The sequence below is a fragment of the Falco peregrinus genome, chromosome 4, assembly GCF_023634155.1.
Source record: "Falco peregrinus isolate bFalPer1 chromosome 4, bFalPer1.pri, whole genome shotgun sequence".
Lineage (NCBI taxonomy): Eukaryota > Metazoa > Chordata > Aves > Falconiformes > Falconidae > Falco > Falco peregrinus.
Window position 1 is genome coordinate 75,205,108 of NC_073724.1, and position 13,350 is coordinate 75,218,457.

Genomic DNA, 13,350 nt, shown 5'->3' on the forward strand with positions numbered 1-13,350 from the left:
CAAGTCTGGAACTGGTGGATTTCATCTCTATGCAAAACCAGAATCAAATTTAACACTAGCAGAAAACCCGCAATCAGAGATGAATGTTTAAATCCAATTGCAAATGCAGTTGTGTTTTCCTAAATATAAAGATAAAGCATTAGAAGGATTGGAAAAATTCATAATGCCATAGACCATTCTGCAGCTTCCAAAAAATTAATCTCACTTAAAACAAACAAAAAAACCCCAAAACCAGCCAAAAAAAAGAACCTCTTTTCTCTACGACATAAACATTGACTGATGAAAGTAGGATAGGTTTGGCAAAAAGATGGATGTGCCCCAAAGTTATCTTCTACAACTAGTTTTTGTATTAAAAAATTAAAGGGAGTTAAAAAGAGATCTATGGACATTTAACAAAATGTGAGTTTTCAAAGGAAAATATTTAACACTTAAAAATTGCAGCTTTACATATTAACAAAGATTGTTTATGAGCACAAGTCCAATGGCTTTAGAGAGGAGTCAGCAGAAATAAAATCTCAGAAATCTCAGGAAGGATTGGTATCTCTGTCTTGGCTGGCAACATTCAGCTCTCACGTGAACAGGTGAAACAATAAAAATGTGAATAAATACAAGCCATTATTTTTAGATGTCAAAGGTCACTAAATTGAGTTGATAAGACAACCATAAACCAAGCGCACACCAAACCTATGAACTTTGGGAGTTACTATATGAAAGCACCTGTACTACTCCGAAGAACTTAGCAAACTTTTTGTAAGCCAAAAGGGCTGTTAGGAATCTGTAAATCTGATGCATGAATAAATAAGGGAATTAGATTTTTATTTCTTTATTAACATAACAATTTATTTATATTTTAAGACTACTGATGCTAAAATGCACTTTTTATATTAATCCACAGAATATATATGTCTATTCTTGTATTTTTGAGATTTATATTATTTAGTTCCTATTAAATGTTTGGTGTTCATAGATCACATACACGATACAGAATATCACTATCATTTAGCAGCAGGAGCTGTTTTTTTAAATGAAGGTGTTAAATTGTTGAAATCTAAGAAGAGCATGCTCAATTCTTCTTTTGCTGCTATGCAATCTTTTAAAACATTTGGGTTTTTTCTTACTATCTTCTTCAAGGCTTTAATTGTACAGGTAAGGATAAAAATCAGCATGTATTTTATTTTCCCTTTCCCAGTTCATGAATTTTACACTGAACAGCTACAAGGGAAATAGGAATTTATTTGTCTCACAGAAATATGACATTGTAGAAGTTAATAATTACTTTGACCCTTTGCACAGATTCTCCATTATGTTGCATTAAATGAAATATGATCTTCAGGATTTTTTTCAGTTAAAGTACTGATTTCATGTGTGACTGAATTTTGATTTAAGTAAAGACTATTCCTTATTTTGTGTTTTTTAAATTGTTATTAAGAACCTAAAGATGTTGTGTCTTAAATAAAAATAATCTTCTGTATAACAGCACCTTTATATTTCAGAGGAAATGATTTCTTCAGAACTAATAAAAAAATTTACTTTCTACTCCTCTAATTCCTGCTGTGAAATTAAATGAAAATCTCCTGAAAGATGATACAGACCGCTTCAGTCACTACTGAAAATACAGAATCTAAATATTTATAAGGCCTTAAGATTTCAAGTCTGCAAACTCTAGAACTGGGTATGTCAGCATTTATTTATTTACTTTAGTTACTCTGAATATCAGCATAGAAGTGTGACAACAGCATACTTCTATCAACAGTAACGTTCAAATATTACTGCATATAGACAAGTGCATAAAATGTATTTGTGAAATCCTTTTCCTGATCACAGATTTCATTTACTTACAGTGCTGTGCTTCTGAATGGCTGGAAAGCATTGTAGAAAATGAAAAGTCAAACACAGAATTTGCTACCATTATTATATCCATGCATTTTAGGTGGGGAAAGCTTTAGAGGCTGTGTTGTCTTGCTGGCCATTGTATACTCAAGGATCAAAAGTAGTTAAAAAGATGAGAGTGAAGTGGACCAACACAGTGCTTGCCTGAATTGTTTCCACTTTTTTGCAAAGGATTAAGGGCTAGATCCAAAAACAAATTTAGATTCTTATCACAATGCCTAATTTCTATGTGTCTGTCCCTTCAAAGACCCATGAGAATCCCAAGCTTAGTGACCCTTTTTACATGTTCAGGGAGGGTTAAGTTACCAGTTGGTGACTGTGAGCCAAGGATGTTTTGGATGGCTATGGAACAGTCTCCAGAGAATTTCAGGCTCTGGTGATTTTGCTATTCACTCTCCACTATGCAAGGAAACTGAAGTATATCTTGTAATTGGGAAGTCCTCACTGAAGTACCTACTAAGCTAGGAATTTATTTGGTTGGCTTGCTACACCCTCCAGTTTTCAACAAACTTTCAGGGATGATAATCAAGCCACAGATAATTGCGTGCAGGCAGCCTTAGCCTCCTCCAGCTCTTATTTAGCTGTTTCAGATACTGTATTTCTTGACTGTCTCTCTGCTCAAGTCAAGTGCTTCTTGGTGGCACAGAAGATTGCAAATAACCCTTGCTCAAAATAACAATTGCCAATGACCCTTGCTCCATTACAGATGCAGCAAAGTAAAGCTGAGATTTTTCAAACAGCAGTAAGTACTAGTGGTGGGTTCCCATGGAAAAGATGAAGCTCGGACAGACCTTGAAGGCATTCCCATGCTGGGAAAAGAGGCAGACATCCTACCTCATACCCAAACACATCTTCTCACCTTCACCCCAGTTCTCTAAGCCTCCTTCTGCTGTATCCCGACTCTGCATGACAAACGTAGGAGCTCAGGACGCTCATGAATCAGGAGGTCAGCCAGGACCATGGTTGCTGGCTAATATAAATTAATCACCTGAAGTTCCTCTCTGAGAAAACCAGGCAGGCAGTTGGAGAGTCATCCACTCTTCCCCAAGAAAGGCAGGGTGAACCATTTCCTTGAAATACTCGCCTTTGTTGATCGACTGTGCAAAACCCCTCACTTGGGAGCTCAGGTAAGACACCGGTCTTTCACAAACCCACCAAACCAACTGAGGTACATCCACTGTGGACATTTTCCTTCAGCACTGAGTTAATCTAGAGTACTGGCAAAAGCAGTGGCATATGTTAACTTTTCATGGGAAGGCCCCGCACTGGTGGGCACCAGGTTTTTGGGGGCCAGCCCTGGCACCCCCACTGTCTCTGGGCTCCGCTCCTTGCTGGGCCTGATCCTGCCAGGGAACCACCGCGTGTGGGCTGGTGCCCACCGCAGCGCCCCATACCGCCCCTACTTCCAGAGTACACAGGCCAGCTCCCAAGTCTTCGGCGAAATTTTTTACTCCGATCTTTTTTTAAATAAACTATATTTATTTTTATTTTGGCAAACACTTGTGTGAGTTTGAGCCACGCGGGAGGGAGCACTCGCTGTGTCTCCCTTTACGCTTCTCCAGGGCGCGTTTCTTTATTATGACTGCCCGGGAGGCCGGGGGAACGCTGTTCCCTCTCGGGAGAACGGCGGGCGGGCGAGCACACCGGCAGGCGATATCCTCTGGCTGCCGGCCGGGCCCGAACGGCGGCCCCTACCGCCCGTGCCTCAGCACCGCCGCCCTCCCCTGCCGGCCCCGCCCGGCCCCGCCTCCCGGCAGCCCCCGCGCGCCTCCTGTCCTCGCGAGACTCCTAAATCTCGCGACAGCGGGGCGCCGCCATTTTACCTGCTTGCTAGCTTGCTCCGTCTGGCTCTGCGGCTGAGGGGAAGGGGGGTGGTGCGTTTCAGAGCTGCGCTCGGGGCCCGCCGCTTGTGGGGCCCGTCGCCCCCGCTGCCCTCCGCCCGCCGCTGAGGTGGGGGGGGGGGAACTGTGGAGCGGCCGGACCGCGCTCCTGGCCAAGGAGCGGCGAGAGCGGGGCCCGCAGGGAGCAGCCGTTGCTCGGCTGGGTCCGCCCCCTTCGTGGCGCTGGGCCTCCGGCCCTGCCAGGCGGTCTCTGCCGAACCGGGAGGCGGCCGCGGTCTCGGCGGGTGGGGGGAGGTGCGGCGGGAGCCGGGGTCCCGGCCGGCGGGGCGGCGCGGACCCCGCCGCCGTTGTTGCTGCTGCTGCCGGGGAGGCGGGGGGCCCGGGCCGCTCTGAATGGTGGTTAAAATGATCATAGAAAACTTCGAGGCGCTGAAATCCTGGCTCAGCAAAACCTTGGAGCCCATGTGAGTAGCCGCGACCCTTCCTCTTTCTCCCGCCCCCTACAAAATAAACCTTCCCCTGGAAAAGACGGGGATCCTCAGGGGAGGGACTGCGCTGCCGGAGAGGCCCGTGAGGGCATCCCGGGAGATGCCCTCCCGGCGCCCTTCTCCCCCGGCCCGCTGTGAGGGAGCTGCGTCGTTCCCCCGTTTTCCCGGCGGCGTCCTCGGCTGGGAGGTAGGACCGTCTTTCTCCGGAGAATGCAGCTTCCCCCCCTAGCGACCGCCTTCGTCCTTCCCTTTGTAGCCCAGGGTAAGCGGGAGATAATGTGCCTGCGTGTGCAGCTCAGTGGTCCCCCCGCGCAGGCCAAGTTAATAATCACTGCCTGCCGCCTGTCCAGTGATGTTCTCTGAGAGAGCTCTGGTGCCATTGGTATGTTTTCCAGGATCCTGGGATCTTCCCAGTAGCGCTTTCCATAGACTCATCACACGTATTCTCGGTTGTTTAGAATATTTGATGCACTCTTGTTTCCCTCTCCCCAAATAAAAATTGCATCAGCAGAGCGGTTGGGAGTAGGAGCCCCAGAGAATAATTTGCCTATTTGTGAATACCTGCTTGGCCTCTAAGTATAACATTCATGTGAGTAATTGGGAGTCTTCTGCAAATAGTCAGTGTCTTCCTTCTCTGAATAATGTTTTAGTGGAACTGAGACGTGAACTTGGTTTTCAAGGTTTCCATCTTCTGGAAGTATGGTGTCTACAGACGTTTTAGAGCAAAGCGTGCACTTGTCATTCTGAAACTCCATTTTAACATGTCTGAATTAAATTGCCCGAGCTTGATTTGAGTCAGTAGAACTAGAACTTAAAAATTAATTGTAGCATTAACTTTGCTTCTGAGGTGTTTGGCCACAGTCAATTTTACTCCGCTATCAAATGCGGGGGGGGAGTCTGCTTTATGGCTTTGGTAGCCATTAGTTATGTATATGTATGTATGTGTATAGTTTGTATCACTTATGCTGAAATGACTTGAAACAGTTATAAAAAACTGGGACATTTTTAAGCGAAACTTGTTTGAGGGGGGTGTGCACGCTTTTTTCCATAGGGCCTAATCCAAACCACCCTGAAATAGATGAGTCTTAAACTTAATTTCAGTGGATTTTGAATTAGGCCTACAGCAAATGACAGAGTGCCTTTATATAAAAGGTTTGACCCTTAAGACTGTGGTAGGATTATTTTATTTGCAACAAGAAATGCATCTTCTTCTAAAGGTGTAGTTTTGGGAAGGTGAATTAATCTTTCTCTTGGGTCAATGTAAGGTAATAGTAGTATAACAGAGCACATTGATAAGGTAATATTATCTTATTTTTTATTTGGTAATAGAATACCAAAGCGCTTTGTGTTCTGTGGTAATAGATCCAGCTAGTCCTCCTGTGCAGAATGCTCCCTGTTATTCTCTGGATAGTTTTTTGCATGAGTATTCTGTTAATGGCAATCAGGAGTTCACTACCAGTATTTAGTAGTATTTAGTGTGCTTGTCAGGAAGCTTGGAACAGACAATATTTAACTTTGGAAAATCATTTCCAGAATACATGTTGGTAATTTGAAGTAAGTCATGCACACTTAAGTCTCAGTTGGTTAGCAGCTGAAGATTGATATATTCGCTTCAAACAGCTTGCAAGGACCATTTTTAAGTTGTGTGGAATCTGAAACTGGAAATCCACTAGTGGCATTTACAGGAGGGCTTCAGCTGACTTCAAAATCCCTTTATTAAGTAAATAGGTTAGGTTCTTTGGATTTTGCAGATCTGTATCGAAAACTAATTTTTACAGTTTTCCTGCTCTTTCTAGAGTATTATGAATCAGGAGCTGAAGTTTTAACTTTCACCAGTGAATAATAAAAGTTTCTGTTCATAATGTAAGAAGTATCAAAAGTTTGCCAGATACAATTTAGCTGGAGGTCAGTATGGTTCATAAGTCTTTCCTTTCAAGCTGGGTTCGTTAGTGATCTGTAGTAGTAACATCTTACACTGGTAGCAAACTCAGGTTATTCCATGTTTCTCTATTTGTTTCAATATTGAACTATGTTATCTGCTAGTGATAGTCAGCAGTTCAAGGGTGAAATCGGGATTTTCAGCTTTTGTGGTAAGTGCAATTTTCTGCTTTTTAGCACTAAAAGGACCAACATGTTTCTGTTAAATGTGGTGTGTGAGCAGTTCAAATGTAGTGGTTGTGCTGGAAAAATGTGTCATTGGGTAGGGAATTGCTGACCTGGAGGATGTTGAGTTCTCTGAATTTTTACCTTTGGGAGGAAATAAGCCAGCAGAGACAGTTAAATTAAGTTGTCATTCAGTTTTGCACAGTGCCCTGTGTAACTGCATTATTCCATTAAATGTTGGAATTGGTGGAGAAGTATTGTCATTTCCTAGCAGTCAGATACTCTTGGAGCTGCTTCTGATCTCAGCTATCTGAAATGTGTGCCTACAGCCATAGCTTCAGGATGTATGAAAGTTTTAGTGTGCAGTTACTTCTAAAGAAATAACTGCTTTTGGTGCAGTACTAGTACAATGGGGCCATAGGTGCTGGTTATCTGGAGGTGTTACCATAGTTTGAAGATAATTTTTGACTTGTCTTTTCCTTTCAATGAAACAAAAATACTTGGCATTTTTTTTTTTTTTATCTCTTAGCTCTTTCAGAAACCTTTAGCTGCAAAATAGGCAGCTGAATTTCCTGACTAGACTGAGAAAGACACCACTGTATTAGATCATTATGGAGGAGTTGTCTTGGTAGTTTTAAGGGGAGAAGTGCATTTAAGAAGACAAATAAATTCTATAGACTTATATAGGTCTATATTTATGTGCTAGTTATCTAGAGCTCAGTAATTAAAGATACTTTATTTTCGAAGTTGCCCATTTCCAAGTAGTTAGCAGGTTTTAATCAGGATGTATAGCTTGTTCCAAAGGCCATAACGTGTACTTCTGAAACAATGTTTTAGAGCTTGAAGATGGCAATATCCATAAAGATTGTTTGATTTTATCATGAAGTTTTATCTTTAAACTAATTTACAGCATGCTGACTTGTTAGTGTAATGAAACAAGTGTGTTGTGTAATTGTATGAACCAACATTAAGTTGTTGGATTGCTTTCACATGGTGCCCCTGGGAAATACAGTTCATAGACAAGAATGTTTGGAGGAGAGGGATGCTGGAGGACTTAAGTTTTGGAATTTTTTGTTTGTGGTAGGTTGTTGGGGTTTTTTGTTTGTTTGATTTGGACTACTCTAAGGCCTTTGGCAAAGCTTTGGTGATCCTCCATACAAACAGTCCTTATCTGAGTTTGGAATTGTTGCAGTGAGGCAGAAACTGCAAATGCTACCATGCTGGAGCATTTACGCTGTCCAGCTTTGCTTAAGAGGTGGTAGTTCTCTAGTAACTTTCTACTGTCCTCCAAAGAGAAGCTGCTTTTACGGTTTTGGAAATAACTCTTTAAGCAGCTCAGTTTCGTGCGCGGAGAATTACTAAATATGCACACAGAACCGTTAACGGATACAGCTATGTTAATGTAGTGCCAGTGTAAACAAAGTGGCAAGAGTATTTTTTTGTGTGCTGTGGTTCCTCTGTATTTGAGTAGAACTACTGTGTATGTTCAACTCCAGTCGACTCTGTAAAGGACATCTTTGCCTTTGTCTAAAAGGACATTTATCAACAGTTGTCTTCGTTGCTTGCAAACAGCAGTATGCATGGCTAAAAGTGTTACACACTTTCTTGTCCATGGCATGGCTCCTGTAAAGTGTTAGGAAATAATATTAAACTTGGACTATAACCTTATGTCTGTCACTTACTAGTTAGTAAATTAGTACTAACAAGGTCCTCACTGAGCCATATCTGTTGTGATGGATTCTTTTCTGCAAGTCCATTCCAGGTCCTGTATAAACTGTGTATGTAACCCTTGCTGGAATATCAGGATCTGGCTTGGCAGAGTTCCAAGTAGGGATGTCTTTGTCACTTTTTTTTCTTGAGTTTCTTTGAATCTCTACCTGTGGAAAAAAAAATAGCTCTTTTGTACTAATGCTGCACTTAATCATTTTGCCTTGTAAGAGATTGTAATGTTCTCCCTCTTGCCCTAATTCTTTACAGTGGAAAATTTCTTGTTTTTAATTACTTTGTGTAAAATAAATTTAATTAAAATCTGCTGCTGGCCCACTGAATTTTATTTACAGCTTCATTAAATCTCCCATATCTAATTTTTTCCACTTTGCTGCATTTATGTTTTCATGAAGGTTAGTTCATGTACTAAATCAGACTTGCAAGGAAGATGAAAAAATAATCTAAACCAATGTTTATGCAGTATTTAGGCATACCTCGTTAGTATGGCAAGATTTTTTTGCATTGGTTAACCCTGTAAGTGATCATGATGTTGTAACTACTTAAATCAGAGGGAATAAAATCCAAAATGCTTAAAGAATATTTTGAGTATATTTATCATGTGGATATTTTATGGCAGTCAAGTCAGTATGCTCTGGTGTTCAGTTAAGTCTTCACTGTTCTATTTTTGTTTGTCATACTTATAAACCTTTCTTTGTTAAATCTCATCATATACTGTTTGGCTGTTTGCATCTTTGCTCAATTGTTAATACTGTACTGGTTAGTTGCTTTTAGCCAGTTACTTAAGAAAGGTAGTGAATAAAAAAGGGCTTAACAGTGGTGTAGGGAATATTTTAATAAGCCAAAATACTGAAAGAATAGAAATAAACTAAAATCTAAAACTTTGGCATTCCTTTCCACATACATGTGGCATACTAGCCTACGAATAACACTCATCGGTCCACTGGGTTTTACTCCTTTCCCATGAAACTTCCTAAGAAGTTCAGAACAATAGATGTTTCTCTTAAATTTACATACTCTGTTAACACTTTACATTAAGCTATTTATAACTAAGGTAAATAAAACACAAATACAGGCCATTGGTATGTCACTGTCTTAACACTAAATGAAGTTAGTCTTCTCTGTTATGAAACTTGATAGTTTGTTCACCTGACTCATGGAGAGCTGTTGTACTTGAGAAACTGAAGTTCCTAACTTAAGTGCTGATACTGCTAAGCTTCTGTGTAAAACATACTCTTATAGAATTAAAATGTTGGTATTTCAAGCTGTAGTTGAAAGCAGAAAATAAAGAGACAATTATTCCTGTCACAGGAAACCTTTCTTGTTCTTGTGCTGAACATCAGCAGCAAAACTGAACAAACCCCTTGACTGTATCACAAGTCATATAGACATTATGATTTTTTTTTGCTTTCTGCATTGAATGTGTATTGGACAACCAGCAAGCTGACAGCTGTTTTGCCTTATTGAGAGCTGTCTTGAATTTAGAGGTGGCATTTTAAGCTGCCAGTTACTGGCTGCAGCTGTATGAACGTGTCAGATCTGGGTATCTTGATAATTTGAACTGTTGTAATGACATCAGTAACTTATATAACAGCACTGGAAGCTGTTGCATTCCTCCATGTATTTCTATTACTTTCATTAACTCTTTAACAGTAGTAAAAGTGAGTATTATAAGGGTGGTCCTTCTCATGTACACTAGTATCTCAAAATAGAAGTTGGATCTTGCTGAGTGAGTCTCATTCATTTTACTTATTGAACACTGTAGCTTTTTATAGGTCTGTTGTAGTTGTTTTAAGTAGCAACACAACAGAATGGTACAACTGCTTAAATTAGACTAGCTGCTCTGCCCAATACACAACGTACATACAAAGTATTTCTCTCAGCCTTCAAACATAACTATGTCCACCTTGGTTAATGTCAAGAACTGAGGACTATTCTAGAGAAATAAAAATATTAATCTTTAGGCAACAAAACTATTGAAATTTAGGTTGTAAAGTCTCAGGATCAGAGTACAAGTAACATGCACCTACGTGTTATTTCTTTACTTGTATGTCCTTTCCTTTACAAAAACCATTCACTGCGTGGAGAACTTCAGATATGCTTTTGTGGTTTCAGTGTATTGTGGTATCTTAAATCTGTTGAACTAGATTCAGCACTTGCAACACCTTTCTGGTCTGTACATTCATTTAAAAAAATGAAGGACACCCCCCGCCCCATGTAGTTTCTTTTACCATCTTAAAGTAGTGTGTGCATGCTAGCTGTGTCCAAAGTGAAGTATAGATTTGGGGTCTTGGCATCAGTTTGAAATAAAGGTGATGAAATATATCTGAAATGAACAAGTAGTGTTTTTTTGCAAGGAAGCTTCATAGGTTTCTTTTCTGTCCTGCTCTCCCTCCCTGAAGAATACTTTTTTCCCCTCTGAGTAACTGTTCATTTTGTGAAAACTGTCAGATGGGAATTGTTTTTTTTCTCTCACGCCCCCCCCCCCCAAGGTAAAAAGGTTAGGTACCCTATAGTTGAACACTACTTATGCAGATATTCCCAAAGGGCAATACACATGTTTTCTAAACATTTTCACCAGAGGGTAGACTTTGGAATACTGGATTATTTTTTTTTGTAGAAAAGTGTAAATCAAGCTATATTGCCAAAAATTTTAAAAAAAGCAAGTTAATTTTCTATGTAATGTTTGCGTTTTTGTCTAATAACTGTGAATTTAAGCTACAGTTTGTTTTGCTGTGCCAGTGAGATTTTTACTAAAGGATTGTCCTCTTGTTAAACTGGTGTCTGTATTGTACAGCACCATTGTACCAGGTCTGCACCAAATACTGTAGATCCTACTTCTTTAAAAATTTACCAGAAATAATTACTATTTTAAGGCTCCAGATCACAGTGGCTACTTTGCTTGTTAAGAACAGATTAAATGTTGAATTGCTGCATGAGGAACTTGGCACTAGAGATGTGGACTTTTCTGTGATGAAAGCATTTGGGTTTAGGTATTTCAGACCTTTCCTTAAGCTAATGAGTTCATACTTTAAAAGGCTTCAGCTTGGTATATGTGTAGGAAACCTAATTCTGTGCTTTGTCATGTTGGAAAACATTACTTGAGGAAGTCAGGCTGGAGTGCAATAGGCAATGTTAACCAGCTATTTAAAAATGTGATTTCTTCAGATACATGATCACCTTCACAACAATCATTCTTGAGTCTGCTTGCCGTTTGTTATTTCCTTGCATTTCTTCCTCCTTGTCTTGGTTGAAGAATTCAGCAGGTTTGTGGGGTTTTTCTGCTGTCGATGTGAGTATTCAAACAGGACTCCTAGTGGCCTTATATTCGGTACTTGGTTGGTGGAGAGTTCAGGGCCCTGTTGAGGAGACATGCCCAAAGTTCTCAGTTGATAGTGGAGTATTTAGTCCAACAGAGACTTTCAGATCTGCCATCCCTTTTGATACCTTTCATATTAAAATACTCAGCATATTTTGTCTTTCATTTGAATATGTATTTTTGTACTGGTGCTTAAACACATCCTTAGGCACTACCCTGGCAAAATAGGTTCTCGGCATACTGTATTCAAAGTTTGTGTTTATTCTCTCTCAAGGTTTGAAAGATACCTATTGTATGCTTCTATTCAGTATGTTTTAAAATGGTTCTTCTGAAGTATTTGTGTACAGAGGTATTTTGCTTGTTTAGCTTATCTGCCTTTTTAAATTACTTTTAGCTATTTTGGCAAAGTCTTTCTAAATCAGTATAAGCTCTGTTGTTAACAAGGGGATTTTTATGTACAGCTACACCAGTTAAGATTTTTTTTGTGAAAAAACTTTAATAGGTGTTCCACATTGACTGCATTTGTAAGTTATGATCAACATCAGGCATCAACCTTAAAAGTCAAACTGGGTTCTCAGAACATGCTTAGTACTTTTTATTTTAGAATATTTAAATCCGAGTACTGGAAATGGATAGATTGAATGATATTTAATGAATTGCAAAGTATTCAAGTAATAATAATAAAAAAGACTACAGAGAAGTGAGTCTTCTTCAGCCAAATTACTTTCCCCTTTCCCAAACGTTCCTTAAAGCTTAAACTTACTCTAACAACTTCAGCTTTCCTCTTCTGCTTTATTTGCTTTATTTGAAATGGTAAATAATGACGCCAAAACCAGATGAGATCAGAAACAAGATTTTGAACTTTCCTGTGAGGCTTGTTGCAATTGTGAGTTCTTGCTCCTGCAGTTGAAAAAAATACATGATTGAGTGTTCCTTTCCTTTTTGAAGCTTTTCTCTGGTGGTTAGCAGTTGGAGGTATCCAGATCATTCTCTGAAGAACATACAGAGCTCTAGCAAGAGGATTCTTCCATCTGTGCCTGTATATTAAAGCAGGATTACAGGAGCAATCTCCCTTGTTTAATACAAAGCAGTAGACACTGCATATTCTCTGACTGATATCAGAGTACGGATTCTGCAGAAAAAGCCTGACTAGATGTAAAAAACATTTAGCTTTACTAGGTAGGATCATATATTCAGAAAATGGGTGTAAAAAAGCATGCTGTGGTGTTTAATTGTAGCAGGCACTTGGATGAACTTGCTGCAGTGGAAGTGAGTTAAAATTCCTTGTGCCAACTGTTTTTTGTTTGTTAAAGAAAACCTGAAAAAAGAAAATGGGGGGAAATTTATTACTGCCTGCAACACATGACTACAAAAAGTCGAGAGGATGTAAATGGTGGGATTCAGAGCTGAGAAACGTTTTCCATGTTTCAATGCATGTGAACATTAGTCCAGTTTTAGCATAAGAATGAAGTTTAGACATAAACTTCTGTCACACTTTTAATGCACAGATTCCATTTATGCACAGGTCTGTGGTGTACCACACTGTATTCAAGTTGAGCTGAGGATTCAAGCCTGCATCTAACAATTGAAATTATGTATTGTTCAGTCAACACTAGAATTTAAATATAGATTTATTTTTAATTTTGAATGCAACTTAGATTATTTGAAATGTGTAGGTGGTATTCTGATTTTTCTCACTTTTCTGAATTGCCAGTTCAGGACCTTTTTCTATTAATCTTACAATCTGGTAGAATATAGCATGATATGTAGTATCATAAATCCTTGTGCTTCACAGTCTGTTTGCTGCTATTAGCATGGGTGCCTTTCCTGTTTTCTTTGAAGTGGCATCACTAATAAAGTCATGCTGATTATAAAAGCATAGAACAGAAGACAGAGGTGTAGAAAAACTGATAAAGCTAGCCTTATGGGGGAAAAATCCATGTAAGCACAAAGATACAGCAAGCATATTGCATATTATTCACAC

At 39.7% G+C, this 13,350-nt stretch overlaps 1 protein-coding gene across 10 annotated transcripts in view; it reads left to right on the plus strand.

Annotated features, from left to right (window-relative positions):
* Positions 1-3,700: 3,700 nt before the first annotated feature.
* The window catches only part of RBM26 (RNA binding motif protein 26), a 74,505-nt gene continuing 64,855 nt past the window's right edge, over positions 3,701-13,350 (plus strand). For 5 of the 10 annotated variants that reach the window (XR_008747078.1, XR_008747077.1, XR_008747079.1 and 2 more), the window contains exon 1: positions 3,701-4,195. Coding sequence is in view for 7 of the 10 variants with exons in the window: in XM_027781011.2 (XP_027636812.1) it covers positions 4,125-4,195 (71 nt within the window). In the remaining 3 variants the exon portion in view is untranslated. The remainder of the gene's footprint in view (positions 4,196-13,350) is intronic. The other 5 variants (XM_027781013.2, XM_013295974.2, XM_013295976.2 and 2 more) reach the window with 1 other exon arrangement.